The sequence below is a fragment of the Crinia signifera genome, chromosome 3, assembly GCF_055691185.1.
Source record: "Crinia signifera chromosome 3, ASM5569118v1, whole genome shotgun sequence".
Classification (NCBI taxonomy): Eukaryota; Metazoa; Chordata; class Amphibia; order Anura; family Myobatrachidae; genus Crinia; species Crinia signifera.
The window spans coordinates 59,508,332-59,531,532 of NC_139219.1; the positions used below are offsets into that span (position 1 = coordinate 59,508,332).

Genomic DNA, 23,201 nt, shown 5'->3' on the forward strand with positions numbered 1-23,201 from the left:
TTCGGGACACAGAGGTTATACCTTTATAATTTAATGTCCGCTTTACAAAAATAGATTATGACACATGGTAAATACACAAATCTACTATTAAATAACGTGGCTCAACTGACACCTCAGGGAACAGAATTAAAAAGACATTCTGAATGCTAGAATAGACAGCGGGACAAATGGTTGAGAGTCGAAAGATCAACACCAAAAGGTCAACAGGCGCTGAGAAAAAGGTTGACATGAGTTTTTTATTTCAATGTCAACACTTGTCGATATAGACCCCCCAATTAGTGTAGCACGTACCCGCTAGAAAGTCCACACAGATCGTAAACCATTCAAAAAGTCCAATAAAAGAAATAAACCATGAAAAACGCATGTCAACCTTTTTCATATGTCGACCTTTTGTCAAAGTCAACCTTTTGGGGTCACCTTATCACCCAGATACCACTCTATAGTCCTCAAGAAAAAGTCTAAAGGCGGTGCGATAACATGATATTTGTCTTTCTACAAATAATTGAGGGTAAGACTTCCCCCAGTCCACTTAGAACGACCACACACATTCAACGCAGAACTTTTAGGCTAAATCAGGCTGTGGCACTCCAGCTGTTGTGAAACTACACTTCCCAGCATGCCTTGCCATAGTTTAGCATTCCCTAATAGCAAAACTGTGGCAAGGCATGATGGAACTTGTACTTTCACAACAGCTGGAGAGCCTTACATCTCGTAAGAAGCTTGGCAATTCACAGGGAACCAGTTTGATCATAGAGAGGAAGTGCTTCTGTAACATCAAACATGAGTAACAGGCTCCATTCTCGTTCATTCAGCCCACAAAATGCTGTCACCCAGCGTTTAGGTAACATCTGCTTTTGGGACCGAAATATAAAGACTGCTTGTGACCTATATATACCAGAAGGAGAGAACAGCTCTTGATATTTGTCCTTCCTAGTTATCTGTATACTATAAAGCTGAATAGTCCGAATAAAAGGTATCCAGTACTTTAAGCAATGAGCAAGGCATGGACTGGCTTACTAAGGCCGATTATATTGTCCAGTTCGGGAAATCCAGGCGCTTACATCGGTGCCCAAACACTGGAGTTGACCTCCACATCTTTTGATCATACTGGTGGGTTAGTCTCATCTTAGATTTGATTGCAAGCGATTAGAAATATGGTTCCCGACTGTCCTCTGAGTCACGTAACACATGTTGCAATGCTGCTTCTCCCTGTAGGCTGCACGTGACGGCTCTTCCACAACCCAATGCGTTCAGCTCCGACACTCTGATGAAGTGGGGCTGCGCACACTGGACATAAGGTGGGATTTGTAGGTCTTGCTGAGCCCGGTCATCCAGAATTTAAGCAGTTTTATATTGTCTTCCTCTGAAGCCCCCAGGACGCCCAGCAGCTTCTGAGTGTCTTCTTTGGGGCGACTATCCACTTTGGTGAACTTGAACAGGACCTTCACCTTGCTGCAGGGAAGCAGGAAGCTTGTTAGACACGATCATTATTAAAATCCCCCTTTGATTTCATCATTAAAAAAGCTATCTACCTAGAGTCTACTATCTTTACGTTAACAATAGGTTTACTCCTCCATCACCCTCTCCCACTTGGCGTGTTCTGTATTGTGAGCGCCCATCACAATAACAGCGACATATTAGATTTGCCAAATTTATAGAGCACTTGCTCATATTAACTTAAAGGGCCAGATGTATCAAGCTTTATAAAGTGCTAAACAACAGGCCAATCAGCTCCTACCTGTCACTGTCAAACCCAGCCTGGAGCATGGCATTTACGAGCTGATTGGCTGGCTATCACTCTCCATTTGGAAGCTTGATACATCTGGCCCTTAATGTCCTTGCCATCTTGGAAATGACTTAATGCAGTTAGCTCAAATGGAAGCGGTTATGCCTTAAACATTTCTTAATATTGCTAATAGTGCAAACATAAGCCATTGAGCTGTGCATTGGATCACATAGAGCGGAATTCAATTACCAGAGATTTCTGTTTGCACCCTCCGGTGGGCGGAATTCAGCTGCCTGCAAATGGTTCACTTATTATAGAAACGTCTAGCACAAACACTGCCCGCATAGTGCAGAAGACTTTCTCTATACACCGACATCCCCGTACTGGAGAAGCACAGGAGCGGTGATGTACAGCTGGACAGTCAAGTGCCCTCTCGGACCAACATGATCATGGGGGAAGCCATTTTATTTTATACAAGCACTGCCACTATGCAATGGATACGTGAGCTTTCAGTCCAGAACCTGAGAAGTACTGAGGAAGACACAGGAGAGTATAGACACAGCACAGACATAATTCCCCTAAGTTACGGCTAGGTGATGGCCTTACTTCATCCACTCCTCCTTCAGACACACCAGGCACTGTTCCACCACATCCATAGACAGGTTCTCATTGTTGAGAGCAGCTTCTATCTTGCTGAGGATCGTCAGTCCCACTGTCAAAAATCGAATGATAGTTAAAGGGGAAATCCAATTGTTAGCACTCCAGCAGTCAGCAGATGGTGCCAAACAGAGCTATTTCATTATTGCTCCATTCGGGCATGATCAGCTGCTGGTACCTGCATTTCAGCTCGCACCTCTGGTTGTCGCATCTCAACCGAACGCACAAGTGTATGAGCTACATAACAGGCACATGTCCAAACTCTGCACCAGCCCTTCTGTGCATTACTCTCTATCCAGGATACAAGCACAGCTTCTACCTGGTGGCTGATTCCTGGACTGTTTTATAGGCCCTTCTCTGATGACCAGTGATATTAAAAACCTTGCTAATAATTCAAGTTGCTCAGGCAGTACAGCTAAGGCCCCCACACACTAGAACGATTTTTTTTGGCCGATTGTCCGATTTCCGACCGATATATCGGGCGATTTTTGTTTAATCGATAATCTGCAATAATCGACCGGTTATTGCCGATTATCGGTAAAATCGGCCGATATATTGGACGATCGGTCGGAAATCAGCCAAAAAAAAATCGTTCTAGTGTGTGGGGCCTTTAGGCTTTAAATCTTGCAGAGCTACAGATAGTCATTTAAAAAGTCTTTGTACTAATCTGCTGATAACAGGGCAGCTGTATCTATAGCTTAATCCAAGGCCTAAAACTAGTTTGAGTGGTAATATGTGTGTTAAAGTAGAATTATTGTCTAAATAGTCTTTTATTTCCCACATTTCCCCTTCTAGAGTGTGGACAGCTGTACTGGATCAAATGCCCTAATCCAGGCCTGGCCAACCTGTAGCTCTCCAGCGGTTGTGGAACTACACTTCCCTAGCACTCCCTATTAGCAAAACAGTGGCAATGCATGCTGGGACTTGTGGTGTCCCATCAGCTGTATAGACACAGTTTGGGCAGGCATGTCTTAACCCTCAGAATGAGCTTGCTGACTGTGAATGGGGATGAGATTTTTTAAAAGATATCGCTCAGAAGGGAACTTCTAAACGATATTGTTAAAAATAAAAAATTGCAGTGTGTACACTCACTATCATTAACCGTGCGTGCTCCAGCAGATCGTTAATGTCGGCTGTACATGCAGATCAATTTTGGTTATGTAGCCAACACCCCGCATGAGGAGAGGCCGCTGGTGACGTCACTGAATGATATTGGTAACAATATCATTCAGTGAGTAGACGCACTATATCAATAACTATATTGGCGGTGTCATGGGTCGTCTACTGTGCAAAGGGCTTTAGGCTTTGGCCAGCCAGCTATTTTATACTAAGCGGGGGCAACCATCCAAGAAAAACCCTTGATTCGTTTACACAGAAGCTGCTGTTGGCATCGTTTCAGGCCAGTTACATTAGGTAGCATTCTGCTCACACTTGCATAGGATGCAAACAGAATCCGCACTGCATCCGAGATGTAACGTGAAGCCGTGGTTATCCATTGAATCTCTATCTGTGGGCCTAATTCAAACCTGAACGCACGGCTGCAAATTCACAGCACGGGTGATTATCTATACACTGTGCATGCTTACACCCCATTGTACACATGCGCAATGTCTGGCTGTGATGAAATCCTGACACTTTTTCTATTCGCATGACGTTCTCAAGGGGATTGACAGGAAGTAGGCGTCTGGGGGTGGTAAGTGGTAAGAACCCCCCCCCCTCCCCCTGGGAGTGTCATGGAAAATGCTAGGCATGCCCAAGCATTTTAGGGGAGGGTGCGTTACGTCAGCTCCGTGCACAATATGCCTGTATTCATCGCAGCCGCATGGTAGTTCCAGGGCTACGCTGCGGGATTTAGTCATTTTTGCTTGGCTGCTAATTCATCTCCCAGAGGCGTTGGAAGAGGCAGGACTACATGAATGCCAAGAGACAACACTTGGTTGGATGGCCATAAGCTTGTCCAATGAGGAGTCCCAAGTCCAGTATATTGACTCCCTGCTATAAGGAAACGCGTCTCATGACAAACCTCCGGTGGTAATGAAACATACTGAAAAGCTTTTGTAAACCGTCATCCTTCTTCTTCACTATCCCAACATACTAACCCCTGTCTGTGGCCACCGGACTCCCACTGGTCACCTCAAATTCGTACTTGCTGAGTGGCTCGTCATCAACAAATAAAACGGGATACAGGTTTGAGCGCGGGGCTATGCGGACATCAATCATGACCGCAAATTCTGTGAGAACAAAATGAAAGAGAAAAGAATAATCCACAAATGTACTAGGCTGGTAGATGGTTTTATAATAAGAGGGCATCATACGAGACTGCGCTGACCACCGAGTACAGAGCATAATACATAATATACTACACACAGAACACATTAGCAGGGTGGGGGATTTCACATATGTGACAGACCTAAGAGTTGGGCAGATTCTAATTCTAGAAGCTCATGTAAAGCTGTACATGTGTTACACATAAAAGCAGCCAGATTTATCCGAAACAAAATTGCATTTAGGGCCTGATTCAGTACCGTTAGTTAAGCAGCGGTCATTCGCTTTCATGGAGATGCCCATAAAACGCTGGGTGTCCCCCTGCTCCAGCCCCCTACCCATGCGAACGCCTCAGTGATTGTGATAGGCGCCGAAGGCGTTTGCACCGCAGCCCTGCACATGCTTATATTCGCCTATACGCATATGCAGAGCCGCGCCTTCGGTCCCGAATATGCTGGGGAATGATCCTTACAGAATCGGTCCCTTAATCTTTTTGCATCACATCATTGTCAAGTCAGTTTGTGGGCTAAATCAACATGTCATCCATCCATGTTCCTGCTACACTAAGGTACGCACTCCTAGAGGAGGGGGAGGGGCAATCAGACAGTGGGGCTCAGCGAGGAGGTCCACCTGTGGGCCAGTCCAACCTTGTACCGGGTATATTTTTATGGATATTGGTTAAAGTGACAACTTCTTCTGTGGGTGTGACGGTGATGGGTCAGCTCTAGGTATTGCCTATGAAGTGGAAGGAGGTCTGAATTAAGTACTACAGGCAGACCTATCCGTCACATTAGAGCTTGTGATCCACTTTATACTGACCAGATGACTGCACATGTGGAGGGATCTCAGCTTGAAGGCTTAATCCGAGGAAGTTGCAGCGATAGGCATCCTCGTACTTGTCACTGTATGGGATCACGCGGACACAGCCAACAGGAAGCATGGCCTGGGGGAAGAAGAAAGGAAAATCTGCCTTCATGTGTACGGACAGTGGAATCCCAGCAGCAGTAATACATTAGTTTTACATTTATCTCATCTGCCTGACAAGACACACAAACCTGTAGGACATCAAAAGCAGATTCTATAAGTTCTCGATCCTGTCCCTTCCAAATTACTTGGTTCCCCATCAGAATGTGCCAGGCCAGTATGCGGAAAGCAGAAGCTCCAAGCACCTGAATATAAGCAGAGAACAGACATGGAGCATTACCGGTCAAAGCTTACTTACCATGTGCAAGAGACCCCATCACCTCTGATCAGAGTTGGAAGCATCCCAGCGCAGCAGATGCCAGTCCTGTTACTCAGAACCTAGTGAGGTTATTCTGCACATGTTACACACATGATGTTGATGTGTTCTGCTAAATCCCACCTGTCTCATGTGCCGCAGGGACCTGAACACAGCCGTCCTGCGAGTCTGGATGTTCCAGCTACAATCTGACAGGGAAGACGATTCTGTGTGACTCTTGGAAAACTCACATCCTTTCAGACCGTCAGACTGATGTCTGGACCTCCCCTGCTCACCCTCGTGTCCCTCCAAGGCAGCGCACACTTCCTCCTCTAGGTCTGCAATGAGACAATTGGGAGAAAAATCGATATGCATTATGCATTCATTTGTGTTCATGGACAACTCAATGTATCTCAAGGGTTATCCTGGCCAATGTAAGCTGCACAGAGTATATAAGGAGATGCCTGATATTCTATTGTGGCAGGGACAGTGGCATGATGCAATGATGAGACTGGAGACAGCCGCCACAGGCTGAGAGTTACATAGAACAAAGAGCAGGGTCCACAGCAGCACATAGTATATCAGGACATAAGAGGCATGTCCTTGAGGGCAGGGCTGCATGTGACAGGGGCAGTGACATGATGTGAGAAGGAAGCCACCGACTGGGAGTTATATAGTGAAATAGGTAATAATAGGAGCAACATGTTTAAATCCCCTACATTATTACATTACATGTCCCTAAAACCTGCTCCCAGCCCATCACCCCCCCCATTCTGGATCTATTCCACACTGCCTACCATCAGCAGTTCCTCGTGGATAAGTAGCATCAGAATACAGCAGATAACAGTAAGTAACACATACCTGCCTGCTTCTCCATCTGTACCAGTGTGTCCTCTGTGGGGGCTCCTTCCAACAGTTTCTCAGTCAGACGGCAGGCACAAGCCTTCAGCAACCTGCAGAAGACAGATATTAGCGCCTCACTATAGCATGGACCGCGCATCATGATGAGATGATCTGCAAATAACTTATTTCAACTGTTGATAGACACTGGTGTCATACCCCGTTCTCACTGCAGGCAACTTCCCGGGTCTAGCATGTCGACCCGGAAATTTTCTTTTTAACACAGGTTTTTTTTGCAGTGAGAACGGGTTGCATACCCAGATCTCATACACGGGTAAAACCCTTCTTTTTACCCGTGTTTGAGATCCGGGTATGCAGACACGGGATGACCTGTTCTCACTGCATAAAAACCGGTGTTAAAAGGCAAATTACCGGGTAGAACTTCTTCACCCGGGAATTTGTCTAGCAGTGAGAACGGAGGTCTGGCCCTGCAGTCCCCGGCATTTTAATGCCGGGTAAAAGCCGTGTATTTCTCACTCGCAGTGAGAACACGGTATTAGACTGCCCAATCACATTCCTCCACAATAGTGTGTGTTTTATATCCACAATAAGGCAGAAGAAGTAGTACAGGTTGAGTATCCCTTATCCAAAATGAACAGGACCAGGAGAATTTTGGATAACGGATTATTCCGTATTTCGGAATATTTTAATATTTCAAGTATGCATTTTGAAGGATCTTGCATTTATGTTGTATAAACACATCAACCACATGAAATACACACAAATATATTTTATTTGTTCAAAAAAAACAAGGTTTCAAAACATGAAACAAAATTTGTGTACAATCTCAGATACTGAATGTGAATGACAGCGAATCATTGTCTTGCACATACTTAGTGCCAGTTACATATCATGTACTCAGTAGTGCTGTTAATAATGTGGGGTACAAACACAAATCTGCACATTAAAAGTTAAACATGTGTTATTTCCGACTGAGCGGTTTTAAACAAAACAAAATATCAAAAAAGCTTATTTATTGTCAGCTGTCTATAGTGCGTTCATGTTACCAAGCAAAAGAGGTGTGCAAGCAGGCCCACAGGGAATCATCATTGGTGAGAGAGGTCAGGGAACGAGCTGCATTGCCATTTCTCTGGTGCACAAAGGGTGTGAATGCCATGTTACTCCGAAGGGGGCGCTGTTGGCAGCCGAACTGCTCTGCTTCAAACACCTGAAAGGAATAAAATGACCCTTGAGTTATATTCTTCCAATAGGATTTGATTGTAACCTCAATGTGGATTTGAGGCACATTTTAAATTGCTTTTGTAATCTCAAAGGGTATCGATAAAACTCGCCCATAGTGAGAGGAAAAAAGGGATTTGTGTACTTACTGTTAAATCCTTTTCTCCGATTCCACAGGTGGCACTGGAGATCTACAGTGGGGAATAGAGGGCGACCACTAGGAGCTTGGGCACTTTAAAAATTATAACACTGTGGCTAGCTCCTCCCCTCTACTTCCCCCTGCCCGGCAGTCTAAAGAATTGTGCCCGGAGGAGGCTGGAAGATGCAACATACTTCCGAGAGGAGGATAACCATCACACGTAATCCATTCACTCTAGAAACTGTAGAACAGAAGAAAATAGAAATTTCTTGCAAACAGAGACAACCAAACAACTGAAGTGACCAGGGGTTTTCACTAACAACCTGAATTACCCTGTAATAACTGTCCTGTATGTCTGAACTGAAGGAAGAGCAGCGCCGGGAGGGCGTCCAGTGACACCTGTGGAATCGGAGAAAAGGATTTAACAGTAAGTACACAAATCCCTTTTTCTCCTTCATCCACTAGGTGGCACTGGAGATCTACAGTGGGGACGTCCCAGAGCTCCTATTACGGGCGGGACGGCGCTGAGATCCTTCCAACACTGCGCGGCCAAACTGTGAAGCTTGGGCCGCAAAAGTATCAAATCGATAGAATTTGATAAAGGTTCTTCGTCCGGACCAGGTGGCAGCCCTACACAATTGAAGAACCGAGACCCCTCGGGCAGCCGCCCATGAAGGACCTACTGAGCGTGTGGAGTGTGCCGTAATAGGCGAAGGAGGCACTTGAGATGCCGTCACATATGCCTGTCTGATTGTAAGGCGAATCCATCTGGCCAAAGCCTGTTTGGAGGCAGGCCAACCTCTTTTTGAGATGTCATAAAGTACAAATAGAGAATCAGTCTCTCACAGAAGCTGTTCTGGAAATGTAGATTCTGAGGGCCCGTACCACGTCCAGGTATTTAGAATCACTGGAATCCTCTGTAAACGCAGGAACCACAATGGGCTGGTTTATGTGGAAAGAGGACACCACTTCTGGTAGGAAGGACGCCTTTGTCCGTAACTCTGCTCTGTCCTCGTGAAAAACAAGGAATGGTGGGCGACATGATAATGCGCTCAAATCTGAAACCCGCCTAGCTGAGGCTAAGGCCAAAAGAAGAACTGTTTTCCAGGTGAGGTATTTTAACTCCACTACTTCTAAAGGTTCAAACAGTGGAGACTGTAGAAACGAGAGGACTAGATCAAGATCCCATGGTGATGTGGGTGTCCGGAAGGGAGGTTGAATTCTCAACACTCCCTGAAAGAAAGTTTGCACCTGTGGCAGCAGGGCTAAGTTTTTCTGGAAATAAATGGAAAGGGCAGAGACTTGGACTTTCAGGGATCCCAGGCGTAAACCTGCAGTAAGACCCGCCTGGAGGAAGAGTAGAAGATGAGCCAATTTGAAAAATCTTGGTGATACGCTACGACTCTCACACCATGAAATGTACGCCCTCCATATACGATGGTAATGAATGGAGGTGACTTTCTTCCTAGCTCGTAACATAGTAAGAATCACTGCTGAAGGAATCCCAGCTCTTCTTAGGATTGTCCTCTCAGTAGCCAGGCCGTCAAATGAAGCCGCTGTAAGTCTGGATGGACGAAGGGACCTTGTGACAGCAGGTCGTGCTGCAGCGGTAGAGGCCATGGTTCGTCTACTAGTAGAGCTGTGAGCGTTGTGTACCACGACCTGCGAGGCCAGTCCGGTGCTATTAGAAGCTCTGTGACTGATTCTCTGCGAATGCGTTGCAGAATTCGTGGTAACGTTGGAAATGGCGGGAAGATGTAAACAAACTGGTAACGCCAAGGCATCATCAGCGCATCTACCCCTTCCGCTGCTGGATCCAGCGTCCATGCACAATATCTCGGAAGCTGGTGGTTGTTGCGGGAGGCCATCAGGTCTATCTGAGGGCATCCCCACCGATGTATGAGTCTCTGGAAAACCTGTTGATGAAGCTTCCATTCTCCCTGGTGAATGTCGTGTCGACTGAGATAGTCGGCTTCCCAGTTCTCTACTCCCGGGATGAATACCGCTGAGATTGCTTGGAGGTGATCCTGCGCCCAGAGTAATATCCGGCTGACCTCCTTCATTGCGGCGCGACTGCGTCTTCCTCCCTGTTTGTTTACATATGCTACTGCTGTAGCATTGTCGGATTGAACTCTGACTGCTTTGCTCCGAAGAAGATCTGAGGCCTCTAACAGAGCATTGTATATTGCTCTGAGTTCCAGAATGTTTATCGGGAGTAAGGCTTCCAGCGGAGACCACAGACCCTGGAATTGATGTTCGAGCACAACTGCTCCCCAACCCCGGAGGCTGGCATCCGTGGTGAGGACAGTCCAGTCCCATATTCCGAATCGCTTCCCCTGAAGGAGATTTCGGGAGGTGAGCCACCACGTCAATGAGAGGCGCGCCCGAGGAGATAGAGTGATTCTCCGATGGAGTGTGAGATGAGAACCTGACCACTGATGGAGTAGGCAGAGCTGGAATGGTCTTGAACGGAACCGACTGTACTGTATTGCTTTGAATGTTGCTACCATTTTTCCCAACAGGCGGATGCACAGAAACACTGTGACTTGTCTGTGTTGTAGCACTAACCGAACCAAGAGTTGAAGAGAAGTAATCTTGTCCTCTGGCAAGAAGATCTTCTGTTGTACCGTATCCAGTATCATTCCTAGGAACAGTAACCTCTGTGAGGGTAGGAGTTGAGATTTTTGATAGTTGAGCATCCAGCCGTGCTGTATCAGTATCTTCTGAGTGCGACTGATGTTGGATAGAAGGATGTCTGTAGATGGCGCCTTCAGAAGAAGGTCGTCGAGATATGGCACTATCGTGATCCCTTGGGATCTGAGGAGCTGCATCATAACAGCCATGATCTTTGTGAAGATCCGGGGTGCCGATGAAAGCCCGAACGGTAGCGCTTGAAATTGGAAGTGGTCGTCTCTGATGGCGAACCTGATGAGGCGGCCAAATTGGTATGTGCAGGTAAGCGTCCTTGATGTCTAGAGACCCCAAGAACTCTTCCGGCTCCAAACCTGCTATGACTGATTGTAAAGATTCCATTCTGAACTTTACCACTCTCAGATAGGGGTTGAGGTGTTTGAGGTTCAGAATGGGTCGTGTGGAGCCGTCCGGCTTCGGTACGAGGAATAGGGTGGAATAAAAGCCCTGTGTCCTTTGTTCCAGAGGAACCGGAATAATCACACCCATCCGACAAAGCTTTTGAACTGCTTGCAAAAGAGCTGCACCTTTGTCGAGAGAAGCTGCCAAACCGGTTGTGAAAAAACGGTTTGGAGGCTTCTTTTGAAAATCTATTTTGCATCCGTAGGTCACAGATTCTGTGACCCAAGCATCTTGACTGGAGAGACACCAGACCTGATGATAGAGACGCAGCCGAGCCCCCACCCTGGTGTCCCCTAAGTGGGGCTGAGGTGTGTCATGAAGAGGGGTTTGGAGCCGGCTTGGCAACCTGGTGTGCTGTAGAAGCGACACCTCTTCCCCGACCTCTGTATCCTCGGCCACTAGAAAGGCCAACTCTTGAACGCCCGCGGAATCTTGCCGTAGGGCGAAAGGACCGAAAGGATGGTCCCTGAAAGGGCCTCCTAGGAGGAGGGGCAGCAGAAGGTAAGAAAGATGATTACCCCCCCGTGGCCTGGGAAATCATCTTGTCTAGTTCCGGCCCAAACAAAAACTCCCCCTGATAGGCCGGGCCTCCACTGCTCTTTTGGATTCCGCATCTGCCTGCCATTGGCGTAGCCAGAGGGCTCTGCGAGCCGAAATGGACAGAGCGGAGATGCGGGATGCCAATGTACACACATCCGCAGAAGCCTCTATAAGATAAGCAGCGGCTTCTTTTATGTGGTCCGCTAAAGCCACTAACTCACCTGCCGCTGGATCATTACCAAGATTTTCGGAAATCTGGGTTGTTAAAGATTCCACTGCCGAAGTTAATTCGGCCTGTTGAGACCTAGCAGTCTCTCTATCCTTATGTGACGCTGATAATTCAGCCGATAAATGGGAAATAACTTGTGTTAATTGTGAAGCCCAAACAGGTACCTCTTGCTGGGGTTCTGAAGTGTCTGTACACTCTGCACAGAACACAGATCCCTCCACCTGCGGAGTGAATTTTGCCTGACATCTTTTACATGTCAGTCTCTTAGAATAAAGGACGCCAGCTACCATCTACAGCGGGTAGAGCCCACTGTCATCTGGGTTCCCCGCCCCACCGTCTCCAAAAACATCAAGGAGGGTGAGCATACTTTAAAGGAAAGTCTCTGCGCTACCTGACTACATATCACCTGGCGTTTCAAGCGCTTAAACCAGGCTTATCGCATCGAGCTTCCATCCTAACAAACTGCTTCATATATCTCTGGCTTACTAAAATCCTGCTCCATTCTGTCATTAACCCAATCATCCCTGCTATTTACTATCCGGCTGATACTAATATATACTAACTGTGCTGCTACGCTTATTTGCGGACTTCATCACCCCACTGGTGCTGCTGGCTACTTTTAAACCTAATATTTTCTTCTTGGGACCTCATGTGTATATGAGTAACCCTTGACCTTTCTGAATATATGATATTTGTCTTTGCATTATATATTGTCTAGACCTATTTTTTAAATATATGTATATTTGTGTATTTTATATTCTTTTTTCATATATAAAATTTGTTATATCATTTTGTGCCCTGGTGTCCTTCTGTTCAGTGTGAAATCGCAGGTGAATATTAGACCAGTTTTCTTGGCAGCGCAGGTGCACACAATCTTCTTTTTTCTAGTCTCTTAGAAGAACCCCCAGCCATGTCACCACACACTTATGCAGACAGAAGCAGTAAGAGAGAGAGAGGCAAGCTGTAATGCAGATGGAAGGCAGGGAAAGAAGCACCCACAAGTCATCACTGTGCCCAGGGTTAATAACACTACAGGGCTCTGACTATAATTTGAGCACAGCCTTTGCTGTTAGAAAAGACCTCTATCACCCCACTGTGTACACTCACAGACCCTGGGTGTAGAAGTCAGCGGTGGTTCTGGAAACCTCTCTGATGCAGGACGCGGCAGAAGAGGAGCTCCGGAGCTGAAAATGGCGCCGGCTACGAGGAGAAACGCAGGGGACACTGGGAATTCCTCGGCCGCGCTAAGCTCCGACCACCGCTATGGCGCGCTTTTTTAAAAAAAAGACGCACTGTTTTAACCGCCAATTGACCGGACTCCCCTGCTAGCGGGGAGCCGGGATATACATACTGTGCCTGCTGGCCGGCGGCGGTGAGGCTGTGCGGACTGAGACGCGGCCGCAAGCAGCGGCGTCTAGTCACTCTGGGACGGCGGTCCCAGGAGCCGGGGACCCCCGCGCAGACCGCAAGCAGTGGCGCTGGGGTCCCCCCCGGCAGCTCCCGCGACGCAGACAGGCAGTTGGCAGAAGCTGCCTGTCTGATCCTCAAGTGAATATCGTAGTTAATATTGAAAATAAAGGGCAAAACATTGCACCCAGCTCCCTGGGCACATTCTAAGACTGCCGGGCAGGGGGAAGTAGAGGGGAGGAGCTAGCCACAGTGTTATAATTTTTAAAGTGCCCAAGCTCCTAGTGGTCTCCCTCTATTCCCCACTGTAGATCTCCAGTGCCACCTAGTGGATGAAGGAGAAAAATGGATTCTGTTTTCCTTTTTTTTTTATATAAAGGAGTTTTCTCGCAATCGATTTTACATAGATAGAGGAGGAGGAGTGGTATGGATCCATTGCTATCACTCTATTGTAAACATATTCGCTTCCTTATGGGTTTCTAACCTCTTACAACAAACTGCTGGACTCCGTTGCTGCCTAGTCTAGAACCAGGCAGCTTCCTTCACAATGCGCTGGAAATGGACTGTGGCGATCTGATTGCTTTCAGCAGTTAGAGCTACTACAGACCAAAACCAGACACAGAATTTGAATCCTATGCTATGCTCCATATACAGCAAGTACCAAATCAGCCAAAGGATAGGATCCTTACACTGCAAACTCCAACATCGGCTGTGCACTGTTCTTTGCATTTACAATAACAATTTTCTCACTGTAACAAAGCTCTGCAAAGCTCTAACAGAAAACTGCATTCAGCACTGTTACGTATACTTCTTTTATAACAAAACGCCAGGTCGCACCTGGGTTTTTGGACCCAGCTTCAACCCGGTTGTGACCCGGTTTGTTACCTTTTACACTGGCAATTTACTCCCCCCCCGGCGGAGGCGGTTCCTGAGCCGCCACTTGGAGATGACATCATCTTCAAGTGCCGGGACCGACGATCGCCAGGCCCTGGACCGCTGCGCTGGGGGCAAGCCCAGCACCAAGGTAAGCTGCTGGGTTGCACCCAGCCCCCGTGCACCCCCCCAGCCCCCGTCCTTGAGGTGAATGGATGCTGAACACAGGCATCCATTCACCTCCTCCCTGCCTCCGCTGCTATCTGCAGAGGACAGCAGCGGAGGCTGAGGACATGAGGGAGGGAGGTCAGGGCAAATTTGCAAAACAAAACTACTTCACAGGAACAGCCAGGAACAGCAGTGGATAAGTGGAATAGCCTCCCGTCAGAGGTGGCAAAAGCGAAGACAGTAGAGAAATAAACACAAGGATATACTTACAAAGAGACAGATGTATCAAGCTTAAACAAGTGATAAAATGGAGAGTGATACACAACCAGCCAATCAGCTGGGTTGAGGTTACCAAAAGGATAAAAAAAGGGGCAGACTAGAAGGGCCAAGTGGTTCTTATCTGCCCCCACATTGTATGTTTCTAAGGAATTAAATATATCACTGTTTTGTAAGTAAATATATTGTACGGATTGGTTTGCAGTCTAATAGATAATGGGCATGCTTTCTACAATGGTCTATTCATAAACATTCTCTGAACTGATGACTCTGCAATAGCGGTCTAATACTGTAGTTTGCGCTTGCTTTAAGTGTAACTGGATATCTGTGAAAATTAAAATACATTCTGTCAATCCCCAGAGTATAATCTGCATTACTGGGGGTAATTCTGAAATAAATAAAACAAAAGTTATGGTAGACTTACCTTCGGTTAACTCTCTTTCGAGGTTCATGGGACCCACAGGGTGACATCGTAGATCCACCTACAACCCTGATGTCACCCTGTGCGGAGCCATGAAACCCAAAGAAGAAACATTGTTAGGAGCTAGTGAAACGGTCAGACGCCCCCATGCATCCACTCACTTTTAGTGCTTTTCCCTGAAGTTCATCTATGACCCCTCGGATCTTGGACAACAGGAAGGGCCAGGAGTTAATGAGATAAATTCTGTCCATCATGATGATGATGATACTGTACCAGCGCTGAAATCCACGCGCTAGACTGTCCTTGATGAAGAAGGTGTGGCTGAACACAAAGCCGTGCTGCTCGTCCCCAAAGAAGATGGGACCTTCCCGACCGGGGCAGACCTGGACAAACACAAACATAACCACAGAGGCAAGGTCACTGACTGACCAGAAAAACACCATCTCCACCTTTACAGATTCTCACACCTAGGAACTCTACCTCTCCATTTCTCTCAGCAGTGGGAGGAGACCAGAGGTTTTGTTTTTGAGCCATTGACCTAATCCAATGAGGGGAAATAACCCAGTGTGTGTGTGTGTGTGTGTGTGTGTGTGTGTGTGTGTGTGTATAAAATGTGTTTGAGACTTGGTGGCAAATGATGCAGCGTAACAATCATGTCACTAAAGCTGGGCACACACACAAATATTTATCTGCCCAATCTGTCTGGTGGGAACAAAAGTCTGGAAATATAGGGGAGCAAATGACAATTGATCAATTGTTCCCAAACATTGGAAAATGGATAAAAGGACGGTTTAGTTTCATTTGATTAATCCAACAACTTTACATTTTTTTAATCTGAATTACTATTGTTTGTTTTCCAGCATTTTGGAGTAAATGGTTGAGTCTCATATGCTCCTATACATTGCCAGATATTTGTTCCCACCAGATAGATTGCAGATAGATGAGTACCCAGCATTATTTATAGTGCCCATACACTTGTGCGATCGGATGCGATGCAACATCGCAATTCGATTTCCATATTAAGTGCTTTTATCCAGCACCGATGTCATCAGTTGCTGAAAGAGGGCTGGCAGGAGTTGGTAAAGCGGAGTGGTTGGCAGGAGGGCTGGTTGGTGGCGGTAGTCAGAGGTATGTGGCAGAATTTAAAAAAGAAAAACATTTCAAAACACTGGGTGACTTTCTGATTGGCTGAGAGAGCTCTCAGAAGGCTGCCCAGTCTTTTGAAATTATTATTTTTGTTTTATTCTGCCGCTCGCTCTGCCGATGCCCGCCATCGCATTTGGTTAAAAATTTGATAAATATGTGCAGCACATAATATTTATCAACGCAACATTCGACCGGCAAGACCGCGCATTGCGTCGGGTGACACATGCGACTTGTCATGTCGATATATCGAGATCGTATGGATCACATGCCATATCTCACATGTGTATGGGCACCATTAGAGTCAGTATAAGTGCTGACCGGAAGGGGAGACCACGACGTGGCTGGTCAGCTGAACAAAGTATCGCAATATTCCCTGAAATTCTTCAATAGTACAATTTAACCCTTTAAGACCCCTTGTACATTTAAATGGACAGTATGAAAATATGTATTACACAGACTGTACTGTGATGATTGCTGCCATTCAAATCCCCAATGTCCACTAAAATGAAACAAAATATTGTGTAAATGTTCTCTGAGATGTTATAGTATCAAAATAACAAACTATAACAATCACAATGGTTTAGTGTACGAGCTGCCATGTTTTATGTACTGCAATCCAAAATGACCAGACCTTGGATGTTATTCAGAGGTGATCTAACAGATCGTAGCGCGCATGCATGAGGACCAACAGTGACAAAAATCAGCAATCTTTTTTATTTGCAATCCCATCGCAGCTTGATTGGCAGAAATCTGCAGTTTGTGGGTGGTAACCTGACATTTTCAGGGATGTCAGGAAAAAGGCAGGTGTGTCCAGGTGTTTTAAGGGAGGGTCTGTGATATCAGCCCCAACCTTGATCAGAGTTGCGGGAGGGTCAGAGTTACTCACACTTGCACAGAGTGGGAAACTCATCAGATGGTGATTGAGTTGGGAATGGATTTGCAGCTTTCCAGCCATCTGTAATATTTTCCCAAGTCATTCACAGATTGCACAAGGTGGGTTTGTATTTTGCCTGGGCAGCGACTATCTGATCTCAGGGCTCTCCAATTCTGCACAGCAGCGATCAGGTCTGAATAACCCCCTATATTTTGTTTGGCTTACATAGGACCTAATTCGCGGCCGACTTTACCAGCGTCATTACTGGTATAGGCCAGAAACAAGCACTGATTCAAAAAATGTTGTGATGTGGAACCTCATAAAGCGGAAACTCAACTGATGGCAGGAAAATGTAAAGAACCCACAGGGCAGGGTATTGCTATTCAATTACAGGACAGAAAATGAGAGGTGGTGATCTGTATTGGTTTTCTCACACCTCCAGAACAAGCCTAATTCTTCCTTAAATCGTTATTTTAAAGGAAAAATCGGTACTTGTTTCCTATCTGGGCGCCCACGATTTTAATCGCGGGCATCGGGGGTAAAATCGGGGCCATCGCGGCCGATAAAAAAATCGGGTGCGATGTGCCAGACGCGATGCCCGCGATTTTCCCATAGAGAACAATGTTAAATGCCTCAATTTACCCGCGATGACCGCGATTTACCATAGGAAACAATGTTAAATGGATCAATTTACCCAAATCAGCATAGGAACAATAGTAAATGGGCCAAAAACACCCCTGAACACTGAAATGTCCCCCCAAAAGTAGTTGACGCCACCCCGCCATCAACGTGAACCCGAAGCGTGGCGAGCGCAGCGAGGCCGCGGTACGCGTCCTCCGACCTTTTCATGCCCTACTATCCACTAGGGCGTGGAGTGAGAATAGAATAGTGTGGCGAGCGTTGCGAGCCACCGAGTCCGAAGCGTGGCGAGCGCAGCGAGCCCCGCGAGGGGACGCGGATACCCTCACAGGTAAACGCGTCCCTTCGCGGGCTTCCCAGGTGTCCGCGTCGCCATGGACACCTGGGAAGCCCGCCAGGGGACGCGTATAACTGTGAAGGTATCCGCTACGCTCGCCACACTATTCTATTCTCACTCCACGCCCTAGTGGATAGTAGGGCATGAAAAGGTCGGAGGACGCGTAACGCCGCCCCTCGCGGGCTCCCTGCGCTCGCCACGCTTCGGGTACACGTTGATGGCGGGGTGGCGTCAACTACTTTTGGGGGGACATTTTTATGTTCAGGGGTGTTTTTGCCCCATTTCCCATTGTTCCCTATGATAATTTGGGGAAATTGATCCATTTAACATTGTTTCCTATGGTAAATCGCGGTCATCGCGGGTCAATTGGGACATTTAACATTGGTCCCTATGTAAAAATCGCGGTAATCGCGTCGGTCGCATCGCATGTCATTATAATGACATGCGATGTACCCGCGATGCCCGCGATGGGCGCTCAGATAGGAAACAAGTACCGAAAAATCACTGTGGCTTGCACCCCAAAAAAGACTAATTCATCAATTTGAAGTTGCCAATTAGCTTAATTAATCTGTAATTACTCACCGTTGAGGCGGTATCTACTCCTGCAGTGTCTGTGTAAAGTGTGTATGTGCATTTCTGTTTGTGCATAACCCCCCCCCCCCCCCAGAGGCTGCAGATGGGAGAACTACATCTCCCAGCAGCTTTTGGGCCTGACTCCCAGCAGCCACCTTCCCAGTGGAAAGACCACCAGAAATCACAGGAGAGTCAAGTATATTTTTATTTATTTATATGCCACAGAGGGTTTATATCTGAACCGCCACAACTTTCTTTTATAGATATTTGTTTAATTGGATACCACAGGTATCAGGAGTGCATATACCTGTAGTAATCCAAAATTTGGTGTGGGGTCCACCAGGAATTTTAACCTTGTTAACTTCATCCCCCCTTAGTATTAAAGCCCACGGTAAATTGGCCATGATGAAGTCCGTTGTCAGAGATACTGCAGTTACTTTTTTCTGTTGTGATCACATTTTAAAGAAAAGTTATTCATTTCTCATAGAACCATGTTATTACCTCGCAGCTTAGACTCCGCACACAGGCCTGGCGCACAATGCTGAACAGTTGTGGGTTGTTGGGATGCTGGTGGCTGACATATTTAATGGAGGTCTCCTTATCATGGCTAATGTATCCTGGGTGGCCAGCAGCCAAAGACCGACAGCCCTGAAAGAGAACATATTTAATGGAGGTCTCCTTATCATGTCTGCAGGACTGTGTGGCCAGGTGCCAGTCGCAGAGAACAAAATCAGAATATACCTACATGAAAAAAAAGGATCAGCCCAGAAGTTAGGATAATCCATCCCCAATAAACCGGTTCATCATTCCTACTCACCTCACACATGTCTGATTTCTTGAGTCTGGGGCTGTTGGATTCTGCGCTAGCTCCTTCCGCAGGACTGTGTGACCGAATCCTGCTGCTCATCTGGATCCCCCCTTCTTCCTCCTCCACCTGCTCTCCCTGACCCAAACTGTCCCCACAGGTAGCCCCCTGGGGCAGTGGAGAATGCAGGGCCTCTGTGCAGAACAGTGTGCGTGGTCCGTGGAGCTCACAGAAGTGGCATAGCGCCACCATGGCATTCATGCTGACTGCTGACAGTACACTAATCCAAACGCAAACACTTCACAGAGCTGCAGGGCTCATGGAATAAAACCAGCATCCATGTAATGCTGTGGTAATTCAAAACGGGCTAGAACCAATAGAAGTACCTCTAAAATATAAAAACATCTATTAAAATCATGTCAGGATTGTCTTCATACCTATAAAACGGTTTGAAATTCTTTTCAAGTATAGATTTACTTTAAAGTGCCAGAATTTAAATAAAATCTTATTGAAAATGAAGCAGTCAGTCTCTTGTGTGATCACAAGTGGTTTCACCCAGAATGATCCCCACAGCTCTACAATACTCAGTAATGTAGTATTAAGAAAAAAGACTGGGTTTATACGCTAACTATGGGGGTTATTCTGGTTCACTCCTTCTGGCAAATTCCTTCTCAAATGGACAAAACCATGTGCACTGCAGGTGGGGTAGATGTTACTTGTGCAGAGAGAGTTAGATTTGGGTGGGGTTTTACTTCAAAGTGAGATCTATATTGCAGTGTAAAAATAAATCAGTCAGTATTTTCCCTGCACAGAAACAAAATAACTCACCCAAATCTAATTCTCTCTGCACATTTTACATCTGCCCCCCTGCAGTGCACATGGTTTTGTCCATTTAAGAAGGAATTTGCCAGAAGGAGTGAACCAGAATAAACCCGTTTATTTCTTATGTTTTGCAGGAGCCTGCACGACTCCAGGAGATACTCACTAGATTTAGACCCCTATGTACTAATAGTGCCTACACACAGGGTGACTGTGCTGAGCAATGCTAGATTGCTCAGCACACAGCGATGTGTCCATAACCTCCAACATGACCCCTTCCATTAGGTACAAAATGCTTTGTACAACTAGTTGCTTGGATGGAATAAAAATATGGTACTGGATGAGAGCAAATGCAATATTTACTTCAGAAATTTGCTCCCAAAGACTGGAAAAGGACAAAAACTGTCGCTCAGACACGGTTCTGTGGTTGAACATGTTTGAATTAAACAAATTGACTGAAGGTTTTTGTCCATTTTCCTGGGTTTGTGAGCACATTTCTGATTGTCCTTTGATCCCATCCAGTACCATATTTTTATTCCATCCAAGCAACTAGTTGGATGGTTGGAGGAAAGTTGGTCTGATCTGTGGCCAGCAGACAACGGTTCTCAACCTCGGTCCTCAAGTAACCGACAGTGCATGTTTTGTAGGTCTCCTCACAGAATCACAAGTTAAATAATTAGCTCCACCTGTGGATCTTTTAAAATGTGTCAGTTAGTAATAAAGGCACCTGTCGGGTAACCTGGAAAACGTGAACTGTTGGGGGTACTTGAGGACCGAGGTTGAGAACCACTGAACTAAGACACAGAACAAATCACAAGTTCTCAAACTTGGTCCTCAAGACCCCACAGTGCATGTTTTGCAGGTCTCCTCACAGAATCACAAGTGAAATAATTAGCTCCACCTGTGGATCTTTTACATCTTTTCAAATATGTCAATGAGTAATCAGTGCACCTGCCGGGTGACCTGAAAAACGTTACCTGTGTGGGGTCCTGAGGACCAAGTTTGAGAACCCTCTGGAATAAAAAATTCCCAAGTGATGCACTGGGCTTATACCCTGCACTGCACCGCATCTCTCACATGATGGGTCTTGTTATTCTTATTACTGGCCAAGGTCACCAAACAGTAATAGCGATGTATAATCATTCTCCAGCATGGGCACACATTATTCCTAATTACAGGACAATTGTCCTCAAAGCGGAGTCTGTGTCCTACCGTAGTTCTACTCATCATAAGCCCACACCTGCTTTATTATTCATTCTACTGTGACAAGCCTGACACTGTTGTGGCACTACAAGTACCAGAAATCCCTGCCACAGGATACTGAGCATTGGAGTTCCACCTGCCCAACCTACTCTATAATCCCATATTATACTGTATCCCCCTTTAAACTCATATTACACTGTATCACCCCTCCTCTAACCACACATTACATTGTATACCAATACCTCACCCTCCAATGCACCGAGTCCCCCAGCTCGGGACGCTCAGACCCACCTGTCAGGGCGCCATGTTTACATCACATGACAGGTGAGTAGCAGCTGGTTTCCCTTCGTGGAAAGGATCTTTGATGACGTCTCCCCCCATGTGACCTGCTGTGCTGTCCTCATCAGTGGGAGGCGCGAGTCACTCACCAAAACAGTTTCCCACTGCTGCAGGATGTGCTCTCGGTGTCGCTGTGTCAGGTGCACACTTGCAAGGAGGGTGCATATATCGCTCTGGGGGGGGAAACACACCTGCCCCAACGAGGACTCCGAAGTGAAAGTCAAAGAAACAAGAAACAAGAAAGATGACAACGGTCACATGGTCGGATCACATGTGTAATGACGTAATCGCGAACGAGAACTGAAGGGGAACTAACCACTACCCTAAAAAGCGGTCTGATTCCCCTTCATATGCAGGACCTGACCACAAGGGGCAAGTGAAGGCAAAATAGCCTGAACTGTAATTATTTAGGTAATTACCCTTCACCATAAAGACAAGGTCCTTACCACGAAGGGCAAATAGAAACAACCCGCAGGCGTAGTGACAGTCTTGACGCACAACAACAAAGTCCTGCCGCAAGGAAAGTCAAAAAGCCTACAAGGCCGCCATGATACTCTCACCGCGCCAGCGCCATGACAGCAGGAAAAGCCTATTGGCCGGACGCACGTTAACCCCCACCCATCCCCGGGATTGGTCGAAGATGTGGCCAATCAGGAGCAGTGATAGCATTTCGCGGGAGATTCCTGTGCTGCTTTGCTGGCGCTAGCGAGTTCGCGGGAATTTTAGTGTAACGCATGTGAGAGAGGGATCTTTGCGGGAGATCCACTGCCAGCAACACCGCGATCCTGTACTCATCTGCCTTGTATACCGCGCTCCCAGCCATGTCCCTGTTCCACAGTGTGCTGGGCAGGCCTCGCAGAAGCCTTCACGGTGAGTTGCTGAACACGGGTGGGTTGGTTGGCTGGCTGAATGGCTTGGTTCATATGCTAGGACTGGTAGATCCTACACTCTGGTGAGACGCCAGCTTACATTACTCCTTTGCTGTCATATCTATCCTGTACTTCACTCACCACAGAGCCACACACTGCTTATAGTTTTGTTTAAATAGAATTAGTGGTTCTACAGTACCTGTGACAAAGTGGTCTTGTGGTCGTGTTAGTAGACCTGATCGCACACAATAGATGTCCCTATTTTTGCCTGCAGCGTTGTATGCCATAGTGGGGGTGGGAATAGTGGCCTAACTGGTCTGGGACTCGACTGGGTATGCTTTCAGAAAGTCGTTCTGGAGCTTGTAGTGTTTGGTCTGGGCTGTGTCTTGTCCTGGGGGATGCATGTGATGGCATTTACCCGGAACGGGGTACGGTCATATTCATTGTCGACCACACTTACGTTGACATTCATTAAGTCTACACCGTTGGGTTGACAGGGGGAAGG

At 46.7% G+C, this 23,201-nt stretch overlaps 2 protein-coding genes across 4 annotated transcripts in view; one reads left to right on the forward strand and one right to left on the reverse strand.

Annotated features, from left to right (window-relative positions):
• On the reverse strand, positions 1–22,335 carry FLCN (folliculin). 3 transcript variants are annotated; one of them, XM_083175872.1, is made up of 12 exons: positions 21,917–22,335; positions 19,479–19,854; positions 19,163–19,309; positions 15,254–15,475; positions 7,775–7,935; positions 6,729–6,820; positions 6,012–6,205; positions 5,704–5,817; positions 5,468–5,591; positions 4,483–4,614; positions 2,333–2,438; positions 1–1,452 (listed from the first exon to the last, which is right to left on the reverse strand). In XM_083175872.1, exons 2-12 carry the CDS (start codon positions 19,725–19,727, stop codon positions 1,251–1,253), a joined length of 1,743 nt encoding a protein of 580 aa, XP_083031998.1. In that variant the 5' UTR covers positions 19,728–19,854; positions 21,917–22,335; the 3' UTR covers positions 1–1,250. The 3 variants fall into 3 exon arrangements, with proteins under 3 accessions (XP_083031998.1, XP_083031996.1, XP_083031997.1); XM_083175870.1 differs by having other exon boundaries at positions 21,780–22,335; XM_083175871.1 differs by having other exon boundaries at positions 21,736–22,335.
• The window catches only part of DTL (denticleless E3 ubiquitin protein ligase adapter), a 20,053-nt gene continuing 18,782 nt past the window's right edge, over positions 21,931–23,201 (forward strand). Inside the window, exon 1 of the mRNA XM_083175869.1 lies at positions 21,931–22,697. Within this exon, the coding sequence (XP_083031995.1) occupies positions 22,649–22,697 (49 nt within the window). The 5' untranslated portion in view covers positions 21,931–22,648. The remainder of the gene's footprint in view (positions 22,698–23,201) is intronic.

What these genes read in the sequence shown, in the direction of transcription:
- FLCN (XM_083175872.1), bottom strand. Translation starts at nt 19,727, where the DNA reads ATGAATGCCATGGTGGCGCTATGCCACTTCTGTGAGCTCCACGGACCA. An exon ending in CTGCTTTTGATGTCCTACAG is followed by an intron (nt 5,592 to 5,703) that starts GTTTGTGTGTCT and finishes TTCTTCCCCCAG; the next exon opens with GCCATGCTTCCTGTTGGCTG. An exon ending in TCCGGTGGCCACAGACAGGG is followed by an intron (nt 2,439 to 4,482) that starts GTTAGTATGTTG and finishes GATTTTTGACAG; the next exon opens with TGGGACTGACGATCCTCAGC.